This window comes from Mirounga leonina, unplaced genomic scaffold, assembly GCF_011800145.1.
Source record: "Mirounga leonina isolate KUSES-001 unplaced genomic scaffold, KU_Mleo_1.0 Mir_53, whole genome shotgun sequence".
In the NCBI taxonomy this organism is placed as follows: Eukaryota; Metazoa; Chordata; class Mammalia; order Carnivora; family Phocidae; genus Mirounga; species Mirounga leonina.
The window spans coordinates 2,499,134-2,523,680 of NW_023270807.1; the positions used below are offsets into that span (position 1 = coordinate 2,499,134).

Genomic DNA, 24,547 nt, shown 5'->3' on the forward strand with positions numbered 1-24,547 from the left:
CCATTGGACCCTAGTGGAAAGTGTGTGGGAGGACCAGACCAGCCCTGGTGGGAAGGGAGGGATGCAGGGGAGGGGACCTGATGGGAAGAACTCTTTGGGTTTGCCTCCGGCGTGGGCGCGTTGCAGGGATTGGAGGGGCCTCTTCCTCTCCCCACGATGATGGATGTGCCCCAGTCCCTTCCTGCCACCTGGGAATGGAACCCTCCCCCAAGCCCAGGTACCCTCTCTTCTGTGTACTCATGCCAGCAGCTCTGTGGAAGCAGAGGGGGCTGGGGCATGCCCCCAGGGAGGAGGTGGCTTGGTTACGCAAGCAGGCTTCCAACATCCATGACCACTGTTCTGGGCGAGACCGTGTCCCGGCCCGCACAGGCAGTGGATCTAAAGAAAGGGATCATGCCGTGGGGGGCCCTGAGTGCCAAGCCTCCTGCTGTCAGCACCCTGAGAGCTGGCCCCCCGTTTTATGCCCCTCCCCCCACCGTGTGATTCAGAAACAGGCCTGCATCCTCAGGGCCAGTGGGCCCCAGAATGGTCAGCGCTCCGAGCTGAGGCCTTTTCGAGCCAAAGCCCAGAGAATGGGGAGGCAACCAATCACGTGCCAAGCCCGCCTGACCTGGAGAGGTGCCCTGGCCCAGTTCCTCCGCCAACTTTGTGTCGTCGCCTTTGTTTTCTTCCGCTTGGGAGGAGCCCCACCGCCACAGTGATGTTAGATGGCCCTAAAAGAAATGTTTTATCCAGTGCCTGCTCTGCTTCACATCTATCCCCAGACCTTAGGACTGTGTGAGGTGGGTATTTTTCCAGCTCTCCCCTGAGAGAACCGCTCAAGGAGGTTAGTAGTAACTCATCCAAGGCCTCCTGCCTGGTAAGTGTGGAAGTGAGACAGGATACCCTCTACCGCCACCCTCCGAAAGCCAGGGTGGGCTTGCTTTTTTTTTTTTTTTTTCCCTCCCCTCAACAAGCTGCCTCTGGGAGCCCAGGAAGCCCCAGAAGGTTCTGTGGCTGAGGAGACTTCTCGAGGGCTGCACGCCCGGGGAGCCACACCGAACAGAAGCAGGGCTCTGGCTCTCCGGGTCTGGGTTCCCAGGTCCCATGCAGAGAGTGCGGCCATGAGCACTGCAAGGGCAACAGGCCTGCTCCTGGCAGCACAGGGAGCCCGCGCGAGCAGGCAGGTGGAGCTCTTGCTCCGCGCCATGGCCCCTCTGCGGTCTCTGCAGCCGTTTGCATTTCCTGAAACCGGATCTCGGTGTCAGAGCCGCCCCCGGGCCGGGCGGCACCTCAGCCATGGCCCTGCGCAAGGAGCTGCTCAAGTCCATCTGGTACGCGTTCACTGCCCTGGACGTGGAGAAGAGCGGCAAGGTCTCCAAGTCCCAGCTCAAGGTGAGGAGCCCCCGGGGCCCAGGGGAGGCCGGCAGACGTGCCTCCTCAGCCCCTGCCGCCCAGGAGCCAGGCAGGAACGCTGTGCTGATGGCACTCAGCCATCCAGAGGCCCAGGCCTGGGGAGGGGAGCCGGGACTGGGTAACCGGGACGACACAGCCCGGTGGATGCTGCTGCCTATGTTCTGGGGCCCCCCGGAGGTAGACGCGGAGCCTCTGCCCAGAGACCTGCCCCCCGGACTCCCTGGAGGGTGGAGGTGGCATCATTAGGTTTTGAAGGCCAACAGGCCAGGCTACATCCTATACTCCGTGTGATGAGCACACGTCTCCCCAGAGTGAAGCCTGGGTCCGCACCGTACTCCTTCCTGCTGCTTCCTCCTGGCTTTGAAGAGAGACAGTTAGCTAGTACTTGTCAGTCACTTCCTCCCGGAGCTGAGAGCGAGGCTTCAGGAGCCTGTCCTAGTTCCAGACCAGGCTGACTGGGTCACCTTTGGCAGAGAACAGCTCCTCTGAACCCTGTCTCCCAGCTGCAACAGTGCTGGGAAGGGGCAAGGACCGAGACCCTGCTCTGCCCCGGGCCGCCCAGCTCGCCGCCCCCTCCTCCCACACGCCAGGTTGGGAAACTGCTCCCTTTGGCCTTGGCACCTCAGACAGGGAGGGGGTCGAATCTGAGCCCAGGAAGAGCCCATCAGTGATTGCCCTACAGTTCAGTACTTGGACCTAAACAGTTCCTGGGAGACCAGCAAGTTTCTCTCCTTCCTTCCCTCCAGTCCTGGCTTAGTGCTGTCTTCTCCAGCCTGGTTAGTGGGGGAAGAAGCAAGGCCCCAGGCCACTGGAACCAGGGAACACTGAGAGACAGGAGCAGGGTAAGCCTCAGCTCTCCAGTGACCTGCCTTAGGGGATCATTCGTTCCATTCACATGTTAACTGAGTGACCATGTGCCTGGCATGATGCTAGGCTCTAGATTTCTGGTTTCTCTTCTGGGCACCCCCAAAGGAGGCCTGCAGCCTCAAGGAAACCTCCATTTTTAATGACCAAGGTAGGAGGTGCCTGCAAACGTGGGAGAGATAAATAAGGCAGGATAGGCATTTTGCACCACCCCCATTCTAACCCCCCCCTGTGCTGAACTAGGACACAATAAACTTGGATATCCCAAACTGGCCCTATCCCATAATCTATCCCTTAGCCAGACTTATGAGCATCCAAAAAATGATTCTTGACTCCCCCAGGAAAGATAGTCCACTACTACCTTTGATCATCAGGGAGGATTCCTCAATAGGCGGGTTCTTCCTTACATTCTCCGTAAATCCTTTTATTGCAGATCATGTCATCTAGTGGGGGCTTCAGGATAGACAGGAGAACAGCAGATCATCCAAAATCCAGCCCTGCAGAAACCCGTGCCCTACATCCACCTCCCACTGCCTTTCGTATCTTGTAGGAACAATCCCAACCTCCATAGTTTATCTCCAAGGTACCGTTTTCTGTCTCCATTACCTGCAGCCCCTGTAACCTCTCCAGGCTCTCTATGCCCACCCCTCACATGTGGAAAGTGGTTCCCCTTTTCCTGGTGCCATCAGCCAGTAAGGCTTCCTAACTCTTTTCTCGGCCTCCAGCTGGATCAATGCCCACTCCCCACCCCCACAGGTCGAGTACTTGCAGGGAAGATTCTATTAGGAGCTTACATACTTGAACTGTCCACCGTCTGTACCGCATCACAGCTCAAATTGAGCCCACGGCCAGCAGCCTTTGGTCACACAGGAGCAGGGAGCTTTCTCCCCCACTCAACAGAAAACGTGTCCACTCTGGAAATCTGTGCTAAGCGATGGGAGTCTTGGGCCGGGTGGTCGGTGAGGCAGAGACACGGTAGGGCCCATGTCACACAAGAGAAGGATAGGGAAGGCAGTTCTTCCCTGAGACCATAGTGGGAGATACTGGAATAGGAGGAAGTAGTGATAGTGTTGGGGGCAGGGATGCCGGAAAGGCAAAGGAGCAAAAGAGAAGTGGTCAGAAGTCAGAGGAAGAAGCAGATGAGAGAGATACCAGCGGGGGGCCAACCCCACCCCTGAAAAGACTCGTGGGAGAAGGGAAAAGACCTTGGGGTTAGTCTGTCCTCACTAACACTGTCCCTGGCCTCAGGGCCCTGGATTGGGACCAGGCAGTGAGACATGCACCAGCCCAGCAAGCTATGTCTGTCTGTGACAGTCCCCGCTTCCCTGATGCATTGGGCTGCCACTGGCTCTCATGGGCAAAGCCGTGATGAGGGAGGAGGAAGAACAGTGAGGCCTCTGAGAAGTAGCCCAAGGCGTCATGATTTTCTCTCTGAGGAAGAGAAGGCTTGGGCGAGAGAGCAGATGGGTTTTCCTCCGTTTGAATTCTTGTAGAAGGTACCACGGCCTTTGTCCAGGTGAGTTGAGAAAAGTACAATTAGACCAATAGGCATGGCACTTCTGCCCAGGATGGATTTAGGTGGAGCACAAAATTTCCCAGGAGTTGAGGACTGTGAGTTTTCCCAGGGTCCCCAGAACCTCCTTCTCTAAAGACCTTTGGGAGGGAGTAGCGGTCCTGCCAGAGGGCTGCAAGGAGGAGAGCCTTGGCAATCATGGGTTTCCTAATGGCCACATCCTCTTCCCTGGGGAGCAGCCTTGGTTCCAGGCCTAGTGGGGAATCAGCTGAGAATTGGGGTAATGGCCCTGCGATTGGGGATGTGGATGGAGCAGTGTGTCTCTGGCTCAGTGAGCTCTTAGGAGGCAGCAGGCCTGCCCCTTACCCTTGATTGGCAGGAGCCAGGGTGGGCAGGGAGGGAGGGGGATGACAACCTTCACTTCGGTGGAGGGGAAGTTAAGAACAGCTCCAGTCCAGGAATCTGCTGGCTGGGATCTTCAGCTTTTTTTTTTAAACTATCTTTTTCTTTTTTTTTTTTTAAGATTTTATTTATTTATTTGACAGAGAGAGAGAGGGATCACAAGTAGGCAGAGCGGCAGGCAGAGGGAGAGGGAGAAGGAGGCTCCCCACTGAGCAGAGAGCCCAATGCGGGGCTCAATCCTAGGACCCCGGGATCATGACCTGAGCCGCCCAGGAGCCCACGATCTTCAACTTTGTTCTGACCCCTTCCTGCCACTGGTCTCGGGCTAGGATGGCAGGGAGTGACGGGATGATTTAGTGATGTGCTTGACTCAGAGCCACATAGGCCTGCTCCCCAGCTAGATGACGTTGGGCAAGTGATCGCTGTCTCTAAACCTCTAGTTTCTCATCTGTAAAGGCAGAGGGTTGAACTGGGGATCACCAGCTAGCCTACTAAAAGAAATTTTAACAAAGTACATCAGGTAGATGAAATTGACCCTTGATGCAGCCTCCCCTTTCCCTTTTCCAAGCCTGTCTTTGGTGCCCACCCTCAACCCCTTCTAGCCCTTTCTTTTTCTTTTTCTTTTTTTTTTAAGGTTTTATTTATTTATGTGAGAGAGAGCGAGAGAGCAGGAAATGTGGGGAGGGGCAGAGAGAAAGAGAGAAGCAGTCTCCCTGCTGAGCAGGGAGCCAGGATGCAGATGCGGGGCTGAATCCCAGGACCCAAAAGCAGCTGCTTAACTGACTGAGCCACCCAGGCGCCCCCTCCCCCTGCCTTCTAGCCCTTTTCTTGCTGTCAGCAGGCACACAGCTCATCCAGAGATTCCCACCTTTTAAAATTCCCAGTGCTCCTCCCTTGTGATAGTAGTTATGCTTTAGTAAAATACATTTAGTAACTCTTAAAAGGATCTGTATATTGTAAAAAAAAATCACCTGGCACCTAGATACATTAAAAAAAAACTACAGGCCATGTAGGCAAGAGAGAGATTATTCATTCTCTCTGTAGCCATTAGTTGGTGCTGTGCATGGGTTCCCACACCCGTCATATACGCGTCCAGTGAAGGCTGGGAACTGCAGGACCACGAGCTGGCACCTGCCCCATCTCCACACCTGAGTTTTTAGGGAACTCACAAGCCCCTCGAAGAGAACCACTTCCCCACATGCCTTCAGAGGAAACAGTGCGTAAATGAAGCCTCTCGAAGGTCAATGGCTGCCAACTCGAAGGTCAGGGGCTGCCTGGTTGGGCGGTGAGACTGTGAGAGTCTGAAGGAGCCCAATGGCAGCCTTGTGAAAGCTACAGACACCTGGACCCCACCCACCCCTGGAAACTCTGAGTCAGTCGGGAGGGGCGGGGCTCCAGTGCCCATCAGTTTCAGCAGCTCCCCAGGTGATTCTGAGGCTCAGCAAGAGCTAATGTGGTGGAGAGATCAAGAGTAGGCCTTTAGAGGCAGACTTCCAGGAAGACACTTTACCTCTCTGCGCCTTGATTTCCTCATCTATAAAAGGAGGATAATGAGAGTCCCTGCCTCCAGGGCTGAGGATTGATTGAAATCAGCCCCGTGGGCTCCTGCACATTCTGGCCTCCACCCCTGCCATTTCCTTTCCAGCGTGACCCTCCTCTGGTCACACCCTCTCCCCACCTCTAGCCCCAACCCGAGCCCAGGCACAGGAAGCCTGGCAGTCTGAGGTCTGCTGAGCTCTCTGGGGAGAGGCCCTGAGCCCCCGGTGTCTGGGGCCTTTAATTCCTTCACGTCCTGACACCTGATGGCTCACAGGGATTGGAGCCTCTGCCCCGGGCCCCTGAGATTCCAGAGGCAAAATGTACAGGTGAGGAAGGCAGGTCTTAGAGGACAGTGTGGACGAACGAACCAAGGCAAGGAACAGATCAAATAACTGTGCGGCTGTGTTGCCTCTTCTATCCTGGGGTGGGAGGGGGTTTGTATGGCATCTCTTTGAACCCCGTTTTCAGACCTATGAAAACTGAGGCCCAGTGAGGTTAAGTTGCTCAGAGAGATTCAGTCCATGTCTGTCTGCCTTTTGTATTTCTCCTACTTCTTCCCGTGAAGCATTTAAGTTCATTCAACAGATATTTGTCGCGTGTCCATTATGTGCCAGACCCAGTGATATAAGAGTGAATAAGAGGTGAATAAAAGGGACAAAATCCCCGAGGTGCCGACATTCTAGTCAGAGAATACAGATGGAAAACAAAATAAGTATAAATGTATCATGTGATGGAAAATGATACATGACATGGAAGTAAATAAAGCAGAAACAGGGATAGAGATTGGGGGGGGCGGTAGAGGGGATGGGGTTATAGATTTAAATAAGGTGGTCCAGAGAAGTCCTCCTTGAGAAGGTGACATCTAAGTAAAGACGGAAAGGAGAAGAGGGTGTGTGCCATGCCTGGACCTGGGAGAAGAATAGTCCAGGCTGAAGGCGTAGCAAGTGCAAAGGCCCTGAGGCAAGTGTGTGCCTGGCCCGGCTGAGGAATGTCAAGAGGGCCAGAGTAGCCGCAGAGAAGTGACCAAGAGGGATGAAGCCAGAGAAGGTACAGCAGGCCAGGTCCTAGGGGGCCCAAGGCCTCTGGAAGGACTTGCGATTTTACTCTGAGAACAACGGGAAACCATTGGAGCATTTAAGTTAGACTTGAGGAGTCGGTCAAAAACATTTATCGTGTGCTGGATATCGTACTGAGATCTGGAATCAGGCCTAACTTAGAGTCCTTGCTGCCCTCAAGGAATGTAGAGCACCCAGAAATGCTCACACAAAAAGGGAATAGCAAAGGAATGTTATTATAGAGCAAATTAATAACAGGGTACATTAATAACAGTGGTTAATGGCACTCTTTGCTTTTTATCTCTATAGTTTTACATTTTTGTCATAAAAACAATGTATGCTCTTGGTTAAAAAAAAATCAGAGTGCAGAAGAATATAATTTTAAAGAAGATGAAATTTATTCTATAAGTAAAACATGTTACTGGTTAAAAAAATTCAAAGACAAATTTAATGTTAAAGATGATGAAAGTTCCTCCCCTCCCTGGGGAAGGATGGTGGGGTGATAGCTGGTAACAGTCTGCTGAGTCTTCTAGATTTTTTTCTATGTACACATAAACATATTAGGCTGAACCGTATGAAATTGCTGACATTTTATTATTTTAATCTATTAAAACAGCTATTAAAATTTGCTATGGTTCAACCTAATCTTTGCACACATTTATTTTACAAACATTTCATTCTATAGCTTGCTTTTTTCACCAGCCAGTATAGTATGCCTATCTTTCCATGTCTGTTCATAAAAACATAATAAAAATAGTACACAACTTTTATTAAACAATGAGCTACACACTAGGTGCTGTGCTAAGCTCTTCATTCTAAAAACCCTTTGGAGTAGGCCTCCTTATTATCTTCACAGAGGACACCAAGGTCTTGGGGAAAATCACTTGCCTGTAAGCACACAAGTGGCAGATGGATAAGATCTTTCCAACCACACATAGGTCCATGACGCGATGTACTTGGCCCCTACTGAAGGAGCCTCAAGCTGTCTCCAGTTCCTCATATTATAAACATGCCTCAGTGAACATTCTTGTACATGTAGCTCTGTTCCCTTGAGCATCTACAGGTTAGATGATTAGAAATGTGGGGGGCAGGGCGCCTGGGTGGAGCAGATGCAGTTGGTTCAGTGACCAACTTGGTTTGGCTCAGGTCATGATCTCTGGGTTGGGAGAGCAAGCCCTCCCCGCTTAGTGGGTAGTCTGCTTCCCCTCTCCCTCTGCCCCTCCCCCAGCTTACACACTCTCTTCTCTCTGAAATAAATAAATCTTGAAAAAAAAAATGCTGGGATCATTCCCAATTTTAAGTTTGATACATTCTTGTCCTCCAGAAAGATTACCAATTCACACCTCAACAGTAGGGCATTCAAGTCCCTATTTCTCCACAACCTCTTCAGTACCTGATGTTATCAGTCTTCTGATCTATGTCAATTTGTTAGGTAAAAAACCGCACTTTGTCTACAGGAAGGGATCTAACATTTGCTCTGTGCAGATCTAATTCTGGCTGTCTCCATATGTCCTCTCACTCTATCCTCACAGCCTCTCCACAGGACAGGTATTATCCTACTGTTTTGCATACAATGAAACTGAGGCTCGGAGGATGAAGATGTTTATCTCCGTTCCAACAGCTTAACAATTCCAGGGGAAGGTATAGGTCTTTCCACTAGAGGAAGCAAAAATCATAGGGCTGATTCTCATTGGCCCAGGATTGGTCATGTGCCCTTCCTTGAGCCAATCACCATGACTCTGATGTACCCAGCCCTGCAGCCAGGTGGGTTAGGGGTGCAAATAGTCCATACCACAGATATTGAGAATGGGGGAGAGGTGCTTCTCCAAGAAAAATCAAGGCTCCATTACCAAATATGGGTGGAGAGGGCCGAGTTCGTCAGGAAGAAACTGAAGATGTCTTCTAGAACAAGAGAAGCAGAACCAAACCTGGCACAGGAGATGATCTGAAGAGCATGGGGACAAGGGTGGGGGTGGCGGTCAGAGATGGCTGCCCAGAGGGGAGTGACGGAAAAGAGAAGCACCCTCTTGCTGGGCCGTCCAACCTCCCACTTGGCCTCAGTGGAGCCTGAGGCTCAGGAGAATACCGGGGAAAAGTGTCAATGCTTTGTCCCACCTCCTCTCACCAGAGAATAAAGAAGTGAAGATTTGGCTCGTGTACCACCTCTAGGATGTTACCAGCTCCTGCCTCAGGAACTGCCTCTAAGCTTAACTGTGGAAGCAGCCCTTACACACAGCTTTCATTGACTGCCTTTCGGGTGCACAAGAGGACATAGGGGCCATGGGACACGGAGATGAACAGAGAGGTTGTCCCCAGAGTTCACCATCTACCTGCAGAGAGTCTCAGGGTCAGCACTGTAACAGTGAGGCGCAGCCTTCAGGGCCAGGCACACCTGGTTGCAAGCTCCGCTCGGCTGTTGGCTCTGAACTTCCCCAAGCCTCAGCATCCTCATCTGGAAAACAGGGATAGTGTCTGTGTATCACAGTTGTAGCGGAGGTTAGACACGGGGTATAGAAAGCACCTCATACAGTGGCTGCCACATAGGTGTGCAATAATGACTATTTTACCTTTTTAATTTATTTTTTATTTTATTTTTTTTTTTAGAGAGGGAGTGTGTGCGAGCAGGGGAGGGGAGTTGGGGGGCAGAGGAAGAGGGAGAGAGAGAATCCCAAGCAGACTGCCCGCTCAGTGCAGAGCCCAATGTAGGGCTTGATCTCATGACCCGAAGATCAGGACCGGAGCAGAAATCAAGAGTCGGTCGCTCAACCAACTGAGCCACCCAGGTGCCCCAGGAATGAGTAGTTTAATTATTCACTCTGTGATAAGTACTATGACAGAAGTACCCCCAAGACAATTTTATTTTTTCCTGATCTTGTTCAGACTTCAATTTCTTTGTTCTTATATCGTGAGTTTGCTAACCAACTCGTGTTTCCCCTCCACACCATCCCGGCCACCATCCGTTCTGGCCTTTTCCTCCACATGTCACAGACCATCTTTCGTGAGCCTTCTCTGAGCCCTCTCCAGCTCCCTTCATCTTTGAAGGGAAGTGACTGGAACTGCACTTGCCTTTCCTGGAGCAGACACACTGCAGCCTGAACCCTGAGTCTTTGATGGGAATGATGAGAAATTCGGGGCTCCTGCCCTGGGGTGACAGCCACCTCCCTGTTGACAGCCCAGCATCCTAGGAAGCACCTAGGCTTTGGAATCTGCGGAGCTGGGTTTGAATCCCAGACTCTTGCTCACTGTGGATCTTGGGCAATTTACCAAATCTCTTGAGCCTCAGTGTCCTTGTCTGCACAAAGAGGACATCCCTACCTAATGAAGTGGCTGAGAACATGGCTGCTTGGGTTTGAATCCCAGCTCTTTTATCTCATCTGTAAAATGGGGATATTAACCGTGGTTATGGGGGTTAAGTGAATTATATATAATGTGCTTAGCTCAGTACTTGGTGCATAGTAAGGGTGTACAGTTTTAGGTTTTTTTGTTTTTACTGAGGTATAATTGTCATATAACATTATATTAGTTTCAGGTGTCCAACATAATGATGCGGTATTTGTAAATATTGTGAAATGATCACCACAATGTCTAGTTAACATCCATCACCATACATAGTTACAAAACTTTTTTCTTGGGATGAGAATTTTTAAGATCTACTCTTAGCAACTTTCCAATAGGCCATACAGTATTATTAACTATAGTCTCCATGTTGTATGTTACCTCCTCATGACTTATTTTAAACCGAAAGCTGTACCTTTTGACCCTCCTTCACCCATTCCACCCACCCCCTACCCCTTGCCCCTGGCAACCACCAATCCATTTTCTGTGTCTATGAGCTTGGGGTGGGGATGGAGGGTTAATTTGTTTTTTTAGATTCCACATATAAGTGAGATCATATGGTATATATTTTTCTCTGACTTATTTCACTTAGCATAAGGCCCTCAAGGTCCACCCCTGTTGTCACAAATGGCAAGATGTCCTTCTTTTGTATGGCTGAATAATATTCCATCGTATACAAATGCCTATGTTTTGGTTATGATTGAATTGAATAATGTGTGCGGAGGACTTAGCCAGGTTGGGAACGGGGACAAGCCGGGAGGTGGGAGCAGCCCTCTAGCCCAGGTTTGGCTGGGGCATGGGAAGGCCAACTGCCACTCTGTCTCAGGTGCTGTCCCACAACCTGTACACGGTCCTGCACATCCCCCACGACCCTGTGGCTCTGGAGGAGCACTTCCGGGATGATGACGACGGCCCCGTGTCCAGCCAGGGATACATGCCCTACCTCAACAAGTACATCCTGGACAAGGTGGGGCCTTGCTTGAGGGGGCACCTCTCCCCACTTCCCAGTCTGGCCAGCGCCCTAATACATTGCCACCCCAACTCCTCCCACCCTATCAACTCCCACTTCCATCCCTGCCCTCCCATCTCTGTCCTTCACATTGCAGCCACTTGTCCCCTCCTTGCCCCCCCAACTCCCTCCTCCATCTCCCTCACCTCTGTCCTAGCCTGCACCCTTCCAGCCCATCCCTGCCTAGGCTTACCTCCCATTTCTAGCTGTAGGGCTCTCCAGCATCACCCAGTGCTGTGCTCCCTGCTCCTCCCAGCTGTCACTCTCTTCTCAGGTTCTTCATGGTCGTCCATCCCTGCCCCCTTGTCCTCCCCTTCTTTCTCCCCTGGGCTGAGGGACTAGTTTCTCTGTTGGCAGGGGACTGGGGAGGGGAGAGGGGGCGGGTAGTTGGAATCAGCTAGTTACCTGGTAAGCAGCTCAGGGATTTCTCAAATTAGAGCCCCAGCTTGGCGGGGTGGGGAGCAGGGGAGTAGGTGACCCCAGGAAAGCACCTAGAGCCTTGTTTGGTGGTAGAGCATGGATGGGGTGGCCGTTTTGGCTGACTTGCAGGCCTGGTGGCAGGTGGAGGAGGGGGCTTTCGTTAAGGAGCACTTTGATGAGCTGTGCTGGACCCTGACGGCCAAGAAGAACTATCGGGTGGACAGCAACGGGAACAGCATGCTCTCCAATGAGGATGCCTTCCGCCTCTGGTGCCTGTTCAATTTCCTGTCTGAGGACAAGTACCCTCTGATCATGGTTCCTGATGAGGTGAGGGTGATGGCAGCTCCAGGGGCTGAATCCCTGGGGCCATGAAGGAGGCCAAATTGCCTTTCCCACATCCCCTTTCTTCTTGGTCTCCCCGTGCTGGTGTCTCCACCCAGCTGTCTCCAGATGCCTAGAATTGCCTGTATCAGAGTCACGGTGCCCAGCAGAACCAAAACTACACTTCCTTCAGGGCTCTCTTAGCCCTCAAAGGAGGAAAATGACCACAGATTCTATTTACACAGCAGTGTAGCCTGATACCTTACCGGCCATTTTTTTTTTTTTTAAGATTTTATTTATTTATTTGACAGAGAGAGACACAGCGAGAGAGGGAACACAAGCAGGGGGAGGGGGAGAGGGAGAAGCAGGCTCCCCGCGGAGCAGGGAGCCCAATGCGGGACTCGATCCAGGGACTCCAGGATCATGACCTGAGCCAAAGGCAGTCGCTTAACCGACTGAGCCACTCAGGCGCCCTACCTTACCGGCCATTTAAAAATGAAAACATTTAAGATCGAATGGCAGGACTTCAGGCACTGTGGCAATCCGAGAAGGTTACCAGATGAGGGGAAGGGAGACTTTCCTGGGATGCCTGGCCCATTATTCCAGCGGAGGCAACTAGATCTGGCCCCGGTTCTAGATTTTCCCTCCCTGTCTTCTATATATGGAGGAGAGCCAATGGCAGACCCAGCTCCGGGCTCCAGAGAGGGCATCCTGGGAGTAGAGGCCTGGAGTAGGGGCCCCTACCTCCTCAACTCATGGACGAAGCCAGGGCAGGTGCCCCCCTGCCACTTCCACTTCTCTCCCCCATCCATTTAGCCTTCTCCTGACCTGTTAGCCCTTTTGGTGACTGTAAAGATGCCAGGGTGAATTTAGGTCTTAGGGTGTGGAGGGGAGGGGGTCCTCTGTGTTTACAAGAAGTCCTGACACATCCAACCACACTCAGCTTTATCTCCTTGCCTCTGTTTATGGGAAGGGTGAGGGGAGATGCCTAATCCCTGAACTGGTACCCCACCCCACTCCCAGTTGGAGACCCAGTAACCTCCAGAATGAAAGTCCTAAAGAGAGTGTCCCAGGAAGCTGCTGGGGCAGGAAAGGGACGTGTGTCCATCTGCACAGGCACCCTCGTCAGACCCCCGCCCGTCAGGGTAAGGGGGCCCCTCATAGGCCAGAAGGCTGCTCGCGGCCGTGATCAACATGTTGTATGAACAAACTGCAGCAGGATGTACCCCAACCACCACTTCCTGTTCCTCTGTAGCAGGTTTCCTGTCCCTGCCCTGCTTACCTCCACCCCCAATCCCTTTGCACTCCCATAGGGGAAGGATCCTCGGGGTTGGGGCTTGGGCTTGGAATAAGGACTCAGATGGGATTCAGGAGATATGAATCGAGTTCTGGCTGCCACCAACTTGCTGTGTGATTTAGAACGAGTCACTTCCCTCTCTGGGCCTCAGTTTGGTCATTGGCAAAGTAAGGGTATTGGATGAGAGGGCCCTTGCACCCCCTCTGACGTGTTATGTGATTTGCTGCCTCTGCCTGGCCCCCAGCCCTCAACCTTCACCCTGCCCTTAATTTAAAGCATGAAGGAGTGGGACGTGGGCCTGGAAGTTGGGGAGGGGAAGGGGATGCCAAATTGGGGTTGGGCCTCCAGGACCCCGCCCCCCAAAGCTACCCTGGTTTCCACCAACATTTAGTCATCTGGCTCCCCTACCCCCTGTCCTTGGTCACCTCCGCCCAGGCTCTGGGAGCCAGAGGAGCCCCCCCAACCCCAGCATCGTCACAGGCAACACTGCCTGCTGCAGTCCCCAGGTCTCCCTGCTCCTCCAGGTGGAATACCTGCTAAAGAAGGTGCTCAGCAGCATGAGCTTGGAGGTGGGCTTGGGTGAGCTGGAGGAGCTGCTGGCCCAGGAAGCCCAGGCAGCCCAGACCACCGGAGGGCTCAGCGTCTGGCAGTTCCTGGAGCTCTTCAACTCGGGGCGCTGTCTTCGAGGTGTGGGGCGGGACACTCTCAGCATGGCCATCCACGAAGTCTACCAGGAGCTCATCCAAGATGTCCTGAAGCAGGTCAGGCCAAGCTGGGAACTTGGGGAGGACCCCAAGTCAGGGTGCAGCGGGGGGTGGGGGTGGGGGGCCGTAGGGAAGCCTCTGACTTTGCTCTGGCTATGGCAGGGCTACCTGTGGAAGCGAGGGCACCTGCGGAGGAACTGGGCAGAACGCTGGTTCCAGCTGCAGCCCAGCTCCCTCTGCTATTTTGGGAGTGAAGAGTGCAAGGAGAAAAGGGGTACAATCCCGCTGGATGCACAATGCTGCGTGGAGGTGAGGGGGACAGGCGAAGGGGTGGAGCACAACTCAGGGCCCAGAGGCTCTCCAGTGTGGTGTAAAGGCAAGAGGCTCGGGAGGAGGGTGAATGGAGAAAAGCCACAGTGGCAAATGTCTGCTGAGATGACTGTAATCCAAATATACCTGGGTGCCTCAAGGCCATTCTCATCCATGCCAGCACTTTAAAAAAAACAAAAACAAAAACAAAAAACCCAAACTGCAAATCAAATACTAAAGCCATTGGTGAGTAATGTGGATTTTGCTAAGGATTTTAGAGGAGATGGCTTATGCCTCACACTACACACAAAGCTTTTTTTCTTTTAGAGAGAAAGAGAGTGGGTGGGGGAGGAGTGCAGGGGAGGGGCAGAGGGAGAGAGAATCCTTTTATTAGAAAATATTTATTTACTTACTTGAGAGAGAGAGAGCATGGGATAGGGGAGGGGCAGAGGGAGAGGGAGAATCCATCTCAGGACCCCGAGATCATGACCTGAGCCAAAATCAAGAGTCAGCTGCTTAACTGACTGAGCCACCCAGATGCCCCGAGAGAGAATCTTAAGTAGGCTCCACGCTCAGCGAGGAGCCCACTGCAGGGCTCCATTCTCATGACTCTGACATCATGACCTGAACCAAAATCAAGAGTCGGAGGCTTAACCGACTGAGCCAACTAGGTACCCCCACAGCGAACTTTCTAAAAATCCTCTTGAAAAGTTTTTCTCCTTCACCCAAATCCCATTCCCTTTGGCAACTCTCTATGTCCCTACTCTTTCTCTACATCCCTCTCCTCCCGTCCTTCCCCTCCATTTTTCCCCCTCGGCTCTGTCTGTTATTATTTTAGGAGGCTTAAAACAATTATTTTAAACTGTAGTTTGAAAAAAATACACACACACACACCTAACATGAAATTTGCCATTTTAAGCATTTTAACTGTACAATTCATAGCATTAAGTACATTCACAATGTTGTGTAACCCTTACCACTCTTTCTTTTTTTTTTTTTTTTTTAAAGATTTTATTTATTTATTTGAGAGAGAGAGACATAGTGAGAGAGGGAACACAAGCAGGGGGAGTGGGAGAGGGAGAAGCAGGCCTCCTGCTGAGCAGGGAGCCCGATGCGGGGCTGGATCCCAGGACCCCGGGATTATGACCTGAGCCGAAGGCAGACGCTTAACAATTGAGCCACGCAGGCACCCCCCCTTTTTAAAATTTTATTTATTTATTTTTTAAAGATTTTATTTATTTGACACAGAGAGATGGTGAGAGAGAGAGCACAAGCAGGGGGAGCAGCAGAGGGAGAGGGAGAAGCAGGCTCCCCTCTGAGCAGGGAGCCTGATGTGGGGCTCGATCCCAGGACCCTGGGACTATGACCTGAGCCGAAGGCAGACGCTTAACGACTGAGCCACCCAGGTGCCCCGTCCCCCCTTTTTTTTTTTAAGATTTTATTTATTTGAGAGAGAGAGACACAGAGAGAGAGGGAACACAAGCAGGGGGAGTGACCACTATCTATTTCTAAAACTGTTTCATCATCACAAAGAAAAACTACCTACCTATTAAGAAATAACTCATCCCTCCTTTCTACCCAGCCCCTGGTATCCTCTATTCTACTTTCTGTCTCCACGAATTTGCCTATTCTGGGTACCTAGAATGGAACGGGATCATCTAATATTTTGTCCCTTTGTGGCTGGCTTTTCTTCAGCACAGTGTTCCAAGGTTCATCCATGTTGTGGCATGGGTCAGGAATTCATTCCTTTTTATGGCTCAATAATATTCCATCGTGTACACAGACCACATTCTGTTTATCCACTCATTCATAGATGGACAATGGGTTGTTCCCATCTTTTTGCTATTGTGAATAATGCTGGTTTGGCCATCCATGCAGAAGTTTCTGGGTGAACATATGTTTTCATTTCTCTGGATACATACTGAGTAGAATTGCTAGATCATATGGTAATTCTATGTTTAACTTTTTAAGGAATAGCCAAATTGTTTTCCGTAGCAGCTGCACCATCTCACATTCTCACCACCAGTGTATGAGAGTTCCACTTTCTCCATATCCTCATCAACATGTGTTATTTTACATTTTTAAAAATTATTATTATAGGGCACCTGGGTGGCTCAGTTGGTTAAGCGTCTGCCTTTGGCTCAGGTCATGATCCCAGGGTCCTGGGATCCAGCCCCACATCAGGCTCCCTGCGCAGCAGGGAGTCTGCTTCTCCCTCTGCCCCTCCCCCCACTCGTTCTCTCTCTCTCTTGCAAACAAATAAAATCTTTTAAAAAATTATTATTATAGCCATCCTAGGTTTTCTCCATTTTTGTCACTTAAGGAAACAGGTGTCACTGAGGACAGAGCATAGATCTTAGGCAGAAAGCCCAGCTCCACCACTAACAGGCAGTGTGAATTTCCTGGACCTAGCAGAGCCTCAGTTTCTTCTTCTGTAAAGTGGAGCTAATAAGGCTTGTTTGGCAAGGTTGTTTCGGAGTTATGAATAAAATGATGCATATAAAACACTCGTTCAGCCTCTAGAGCATAAGAAGCTCAACACACGGGAGTCCCCAGCTGGCTCAGTCGATGGGGCATGTGTGTTTTTGAGTCCCATGTTGGGTGTAGAGATTGCTTAAAAATAAAATCTTTTAAAAAAGAAGCAGCCGCTCAATACGTGGTAGCTGTTATTTTCCACTAAAATATAAGCTTAGGGAAGGCAGGGATTTGGTCTGTTAGGCACACCTCAGTATCCTAAATGCCTAGAACAATGAGCCAAACTCAGTAGACACTCCACAATATCTGTGGAATGAATGAATGGAGAACTTTCCCAACAGGTAGGGCTCTGTGGAAATGAATGATTTGGATAGTGAGGACCCTGTCACTGGCAGTGTTCACGAATGATCTGCATCCACACTCAGTAACGGATTAGGTGCCAGGCCCCATGGAGAGACACCAAGATGAAAACATCCCCGCCCTACCTCCAAAGAGCAGAGGCTACAAGACTTGTGGGGACACAAGCGCACCCATAACTAACCTCCACGCCGGGCCATACAGGCTCCTGGCAGAGTGGGAGCGGTGCTCCGGGAGGACGGTCAGCCAGGGGGGGTAGGGGATGGAGCTGGAGCACCCCGGCGGCGGGTGTGGCCCCGGCGCCAGTGAAGCCAGCGCATGTGGGGCCACCGGCCCTCACCCAGGTGCTGCCCGACCGAGAGGGGAAGCGCTGCATGTTCTGTGTGAAGACAGCCTCCCGCACGTACGAGATGAGCGCCTCCGACACGCGCCAGCGCCAGGAATGGACGGCGGGTGAGTGCTCGCCTGGGTCTGGCGGCGCCTCGGGGGGTGACAACACTGCCCGTGAAAAGGGGGTCACCCCACTGCCCAGCGGGAGGCTGGAGACTACCTCGAGCCACCTCTAAGGTCCCTTTCTGGAGGTGGGCCACCTCGAGGACCGCGCTGCTCCCGGCTAGCCTCCTGCCGACCCTGTCCCTGTCCCTCCGCAGCCATCCAGACCGCGATCCGGCTGCAGGCCGAGGGGAAGATGTCTTTGCACAAGGACCTGAAGCAGAAGCGGCGCGAGCAGCGGGAGCAGCGGGAGCGACGCCGGGCGGCCAAGGAGGAAGAGCTGCTGCGCCTGCAGCAGCTGCAGGAGGAGAAGGAGCGGAAGCTGCAGGAGCTGGAGCTGCTACAGGAGGCGCAGCGGCAGGCCGAGTGCCTGCTGCAGGAGGAGGAGGAGCGACGCCGCAGCCAGCACCGCGAGCTGCAGCAGGCGCTGGAGGGCCAACTGCGCCAGGCGGAGCAGGTGGGGCCCGCACCCGGCGGGGGCCGGGGCGGGGGGGCTCGGGGGGAGAGGGATGCGGAGAGACCGGGCCCGGGAGCGGAGGGCCGGGGGCGGGGCCTGGGAAGGAGGTGCGTGGAGGCGGGGCTTGGAATGAGGGACTTGGGACAGAGTCCCTGCACTGGAAACACGCGTACGGGACCGGACCTGTGCCAGGGGCGGGATGAGGAAGGCGTGCGGGTGCAGGAACCTGGCCGAGGGATGGCTTGAGATGAAAGATGGGGTGGGGCCGTAGCTGAGTGCTATAGGTGTAGAGTGGGGCCTGGTTTGGAGACCTCGCCTGGGGGCGGGGCTTGGACAGATGCTGCTAAAGACCCCCTAGTCAGGGATAAGTTTGGACCAACGCTAGACTAAACTGGACTAGACTTGATCTAAGTTTACAGTGAAACCAGTTTGGGGAATGCAGGATGGGAGGAAGGAGGGATTTACGAATGTGGAGGCGGACTAGGCATGTAGAGGCAATCAGATTTAGGATTTAAGAGATCTAGAGCTGGAGTTAGAGACACCTGGATTCCATCCCAGGTCTGCCTCTTAGGAGCCTTGTGATCTCAGGCAAGTTACTTAGCCTCTCTGTGCCTCAATCACTTATCAGTGACGTGTTGATGCTAACTGTGCTCCTAGAGGTATGGTGAGGATCAAATGAGGAAATACCTTTAGTTGTTATAACAATTATTATAATTATAGTCACTCCCTGCCTAGCACTAGCCCTAATTATAGTCATAATACCTAATATTATAACACATAATAATAATTATTAAGGCTGGTGCTAGGCAGGGGGTGACTTGAGGCCCCCGCCCCCCATGTAGCATCTGTTCACTGACCATTATCTTCCTAGTCAGGCTCCCACAAAGAGATCAGATCAGGAAGGAATCCCGACATGAAGAAACTCCCCAGACCGTCACTGAGAGAGATCTATGTGGGCCAGCCTAGCGGAGCCCTGGGGAAAGGGCAGCGTACTTGCAGCCTCCCCTGCCCCACGCGGTGCCCCCAGTGACGTGGCTCCGCGTCCCGGCACAGGCCCGGGCCTCCATGCAGGCCGAGATGGAACTGAAGAAGGAGGAGGCTGCCCGGCAGCGGCAGCGGATCCAAGAGCTGGAGGAGATGCAGCAGAGGCTCGAGGAGGCCCTGCACCTGGAGGTGAAAGCTCGGCGGGACGAGGAGGCCGTGCGCCTAGCCCAGACCCGGTAGGACCCCTTCTCGTTCCCCTCCCCTGACTCCCCGGCGTCCCACTTGCTGAGCGCCTGCGAGGTGCCTTGGCTCTGGAGACGACGCAGCGCCCGCCCGCCCGCAGCCTGCTAGAGGAGGAGGAGGAGAAGCTGAAGCAGCTGCTGCAGCTGAAGGAGGAGCAGGAGCGCTACATCGAGCGCGCGCAGCAGGAGAAGCAAGAGCTGCAGCAGGAGATGGCGCTGCAGAGCCGCTCCCTGCAGCAAGCCCAGCTGCAGCTTGAGGAGGTGCGGCAGAACCGGCAGAGGGCCGACGAGGACGTGGAGGTGAGGCCGGGGGTGGGGGTGGGGGGATAGGATGGAGGCCGGCGGGGTGAGCGCCTCCACGCGCAGGATCTGGAGCCTTCCCTCAAACCCTGACTCTTCCGTCTCCCCGCTGTGTGACCTCAGGCAAATTGCCTAACCTCTCTTGAGTTTCAAATCCCTCATCTGGGAAAGGTGCCTCTAATAGCATGGTCTGAAGACTAAAGGAGCTGATGGCTGACATTTAGTATGTACCAAGTGGGGAAGAAACATTAGCTGCTATTTTTATCATTATTATGAATCTGGGCAAAGTTTTTTTCTCATACTCTTCCAAGCGCCTACCTTGCTCTCCCTGTACTTTGGCTCTGATCTCCATAGAAGAGGGGTTTTTTGTTGTTGTTTTGTTTTTTTAATTTTTGATGTTCTTTTTTTTTTTTTTTTTTTTTAGATTTTATTTGTTTATTTGAGAGAGAGGGGGAGAACGCAGAGGGAGAGGGAGAAGGAGAAGCAGGCTCCCGCCTGAGCAGAGAGCCTGACGAGGGGCTCGATCCCAGGACCCTTGGGATCATGACCCCAGCCAAAGTCAGATGCCTAACCGACTAAGCCTCCCAGGAACCCCGTCACTTAACTTCTTTTGCACTTTGTTATTAACTTCTGCTCTGGAGATTAACTAAAATAATAAATATACTTAGCACATCGTAGCTGCTTAATGAACGGAAACTATAATGATGACTATTTTTGACCCTTTGGGGGTCCATGAGACCCCTGAAATTGGAAGCTAACTGTTCATCTATATAACTCTTTAAGAACATATATGAGTTTTCCTGGGGAGATGTCAGATTCTAAGAGGCCTACAAACTCGAAAAGGTCAAGATACCCTGTCTAGGATGGTGTCTCTGACCCGCTCTCCGCTGGCCCTGCTCCCACAGGCTGCCCAGCAGAAGTTGCGCCAGGCCAGCACCAACGTGAAACACTGGAATGTTCAGATGAACCGGCTCATGCATCCAATTGAGCCTGGAGGTGAGAAGGGGTAGACCCTGGAGCTTTCTCTGGAGTGGGGCAGGGGAAGGGAGGGAGAAAGGGATCCCTTCAGATCTAGAGAGGCCGTGTGGGATTGAAAGGAGGTTCTCGTCTCCCCCACGGGCTGAGGCAAGGCCCCTCAACCTCTCCCCTGCGCATGCACCTTTCTCCTTACTTGCAGTTGCCTTTTCTCTGCCAGATAAGCGTCCCACCACCAGCAGCTCCTTTACAGGCTTCCAGCCACATCTACTTGCCCGCCGTGACTCCTCCCTAAAGCGCCTGACCCGCTGGGGATCCCAGGGCAACCGGACCCCCTCGCCCAGCAGCAGCGAGCAGCAGAAGTCCCTCAATGGTGGGGACGAAGCTCCCATCTCAGCTTCTACCCCTCAGGAAGACAAACTGGACCCAGCACCAGAAAATTAGCCTCTGCTATCCCCTCCCGCCCTCCAACCTCATACCCACCAGAACCTGGCCACAGCTGGCCTGTGGGTGATGCCAGCCCCCACAGAAGAGGGAGCTGAAGTCCTGGTGCCAGGAGCCCCCTCGGCCCTCCAGCCATGACACAGTCCAGAATGGAGCCTAGTTCATTTTTGGCACCAGCCCCAGGCCCCTGACCACTGAGGCTGTCTGGGATGTTGATCCTTGAGAACTTGATCTTGTGCCTTAACCCCAAGGACCCTGTGCCCTGGGCTGGATAAAAGAGCAGACAAGCAAGCCAACGGCGTGTGCCCTCAGACGGCCACTAGGTGGTGGAGGCGCATTTCCAAATAAAAATTGCTCTTGGAATGAACCCTTGATCAGGTCTGCCGTCCATCTCTCCTGCCATGTTCGCTCTTCCTGCCTCAAATCCAGTTCTAGGTCCCAGAAAGAGTACAGTGGAATGCAGGGGCGAGGCAAGTACACTCTGCCACTTACTAACTGGGTGACTTTGGTCCAGTCTGCTCACCGGCTTGTGCTTCAGTTCCCATGTTGGTAAAACAGGGCTACGAATAGTACCTGCCTTACAGAGTTGTTGTCAGGATTAAGTGCTCGGCCCACGAGCAAGCACTATTATTAGTATCACTCAGAAGTGGTTACTGAGCATCTAGTCTATGCCCTGCAGTTTCCCTGGTTATTTCATTGTCGTGGCAACCCTGAGAGGTGGATATTATTATTCTCATGTTACATGTGGAGAAACTGAGGCCCAGCGAGATCAGGTGACTTGCCCAAAGCCTTTCAAACTCGCTTCTTTTCCCATTTTATTTGACTCACTGACCTTGTCACCTAAGACAGAGCTCTGAAAATCTAGGGTGCTCCTCCCCCCCATACCCCTCGTGGTACACAGCCCATCATGAAATCCGGTAGATCCTCCTTCACTCTCTCATAGCTATCCCTCCCTCTCTATGGCTATGGCCACTGCCACAGCTAGGGCCTTCATATCCTCCTCCTGTGTGCTCACCTTCAACTCCTTCTCCATCTTGCCCCATATCTAATCGGTCAGGTCAAGTTCACGTTCCCATATGTGGCACATGAGACCTGTGACGCCCTAGCCCAGGAGAGCCTCCTATGCCTCTGCTTTATAGATCTGCTAATGGCTCCCCTCCTTTTCCTTCCCCTGGGCCTGCACACTGGCTGTCCTTCCCACCTCACTTCATGTAACAGCCTCCATAACCAGATGCATGAGTTCCTTGAGGGCATGGACATATCTTCAATTTACATCCCCAGGGCCCAGCACAATGCTTGGCTCTTAGCAGGCCTGCAACAGGTGCTTGTTGAATGATTCAGTTCTGAAAGGAATGACTGGGTGTCACGCAGCTTAAAAGTGATGAAGGAGCTAAGATTCAAACTCAAGTCCATTCATTTATTCAATGAATTATTTATTAAGCTCTTACATGCCAGGTATTGGGCTGGGTGCTGGCTACACGGCCCAGAACAAAACAGATGGAGTCCTTGCCCTCCTGCAGCTTATGTGCTAGCTGATATCAAAGTTCATTGCTTTTGCAAGGACACCAAGCCCTACTGCAAGGAACTTCATTACAGTCTATTTAAAGTGTCATGAAACAAAACTACCAGTATAACACAACGCATATTGTGGGATGGGAAGTGAGCTTCAAACTCTAAGGGCAATAGGAATTCGGAAGAAAGGGAAGGAAGCATTAGGTAGGGGCTGGGATTCACAATGGCCCTTAAAATTTTTCATAAGGAAGGAGAGTAGGAGAACATGGAAACAACATTAAGTAGAAAGAAGCATAATACATCTATGAGCACAAGAAATCTGGATTCTGGATGGGAATCCCTCCTCTGGTGGGAAAGTCAATGGTCCTCTAATTGGAGGTGGGGTATCTCTAGGGTACAAGGAGTTTTAAGAAAATCAATTTGTAGATCCTCAACTTCCAAGCGTGCTCTTTACCAAAACTGCTATCCTCTTTTTTTTTTTTTTTTAATTTATTTATTTTAGAGAGAGAAAGCGGGAGGGGCAGAGGGAGAGGGAGAGAGAATCTCAAGCAGACTCCGCACTGAGTGAGGAGCCCAACACGAGGCTCAATCCCATGATCCCGAGATCACGATCTGAGCCGAAACCAAGAGTTGGACGCTTAACTGACTATGCCACTGAGGCACCCAAAACCGCTGTCATCTTTCATTGCCGCCTTCCCTACTTTCTGTAACAAGGTTCACCACTCGCTCACCCATTATCTTTCAATGGTGGACTGGCTGGGGGGGAGGGGCGGAATGCCCTGGAACACTAAACAAAGCAGCAATTTGCAATTCTGGTGCTGGCTGTGGGTGCTGAGAAAATGAATGGCTTAAAAGCCGGACAATAAATTCTTTTTGTTTTCAAGTCAGGAGGTTTCTAAATCTTTGCTTTCAAAACCTAGAAGGATTTAATTGCATTGTCAGCTGAAAAATCATTAACAGTATCTTTTCATAGTAGATCTTTGTGATTTTGTTTTTGGTAAACAACTGAGATTTAGATGCCACTGCTATATCAAAATCCTCAATTCCCATCTACTTATTGATGTGAAATGAAAATAAAGTGTAAATGAAAACATGGGCCTGGGGGCAGTCGTTAAGCGTCTGCCTTCAGCTCAGGTCATGATTCCAGGTCCTGGGATCGAGCCCCGCATTGGGCTCCCTGCTCGGCGGGAAGCCTGTTTCTCCCTCTGCCTGCCACTCCCCCTGCTTGTGTTCCTTCTCTCGCTGTGTCTCTCTCTGTCAAATAAATAAATAAAATCTTAAAAAAAAAAAAAAAAAGAAATACATTTCTAGGGGCACGTGGGTGGCACAGTTGGTTAAGCATCTGACTCTTGGTTTTGGCTCAGGTCATGATCTCAGGGTCATCAGATCGAGCCCCAGCGTCAGGCTCCGCGGAGCCTGCTTAGGATTCTCTCTCCCTCGGCCCCTCCCGCTCATGCTCTCTCTCTCTCTCAAAATAAATAAATCTTAAAAAAAAATACATTTCCAATGTATCCTTTGTATTTATGTGTAATACTTATAAAAATCATAGTATTTATGTTGTTTTGATCAGTTGTGTATTACTAATTTTGCAATGGCCAAACAAACCAGAAAAAAATTTCTCAGAGTTTTATAGTTACATGAAACTTAAAATTTTTTTAAATTTGGGGCACCTGGGTGGCTCAGTTGGTTAAGTGACTGCCTTTGGCTCAGGTCATGATCCTGGAGTCCCAGGATCGAGTCCCGCATCGGGCTCCCTGCTCAGTGGGGAGCCTGCTTCTCCCTCTGACCCTCCCCCGTCTCATGTACTCTCTCTCTTTCTCGCTCTCTCAAATAAATAAATAAATAAATAAATCTTTAAAAAAATTTTTTTTCTTAAATTTTGGGGCGCCTGGGTGGCTCAGTCAGTTGAGCATCTGCCTTAGGCTCAGAGCATGATCCCAGAGGCCTGGGATCAAGCCCCCCCAACCCCGATCGAGCCCCTCCATCGGGCTTCCTCCTCAGTGGGGAGCGTGCTTCTTCCTCTTCCTCTGCCCACTCGTGCTCTCTTTCTCTCAAATAAATAAAATCCAAAAAAAAAATTTTTTTAAATTTCAACGTATATACATATTTTGGTTGCAGAGATGTACAATACAGTAATCAATAAAA

At 51.6% G+C, this 24,547-nt stretch overlaps 1 protein-coding gene across 8 annotated transcripts; it reads left to right on the top strand.

Moving 5' to 3' along the window:
• Nucleotides 1-593: 593 nt before the first annotated feature.
• Nucleotides 594-22,853, top strand: DEF6 (DEF6 guanine nucleotide exchange factor). Of its 8 annotated transcripts, XM_034990546.1 has the most exons (13): nt 594-782; nt 1,212-1,374; nt 2,142-2,237; nt 10,931-11,071; nt 11,663-11,860; nt 13,676-13,912; nt 14,018-14,164; nt 17,341-17,449; nt 17,647-17,945; nt 18,999-19,165; nt 19,273-19,471; nt 20,377-20,467; nt 20,667-22,853. In XM_034990546.1, the coding sequence occupies exons 2-13, from the start codon at nt 1,279-1,281 to the stop codon at nt 20,888-20,890; spliced, it is 2,004 nt and encodes a 667-aa protein (XP_034846437.1). In that variant the 5' UTR covers nt 594-782; nt 1,212-1,278; the 3' UTR covers nt 20,891-22,853. The 8 variants fall into 8 exon arrangements, with proteins under 8 accessions (XP_034846437.1, XP_034846435.1, XP_034846438.1 ...); XM_034990544.1 differs by having other exon boundaries at nt 594-1,374; XM_034990547.1 differs by having other exon boundaries at nt 596-1,374; nt 11,675-11,860; nt 20,667-22,852.
• Nucleotides 22,854-24,547: the final 1,694 nt, after the last annotated feature.

Coding starts and splice junctions, on each gene's coding strand:
- DEF6 (XM_034990544.1), top strand. CDS start 1,279: ATGGCCCTGCGCAAGGAGCTGCTCAAGTCCATCTGGTACGCGTTCACT. Junction 2,238..10,930: donor CACTGAGAGACAGGAGCAGG/GTAAGCCTCAGC, acceptor ACTCTGTCTCAG/GTGCTGTCCCACAACCTGTA. Junction 11,072..11,662: donor ACAAGTACATCCTGGACAAG/GTGGGGCCTTGC, acceptor GCTGACTTGCAG/GCCTGGTGGCAGGTGGAGGA.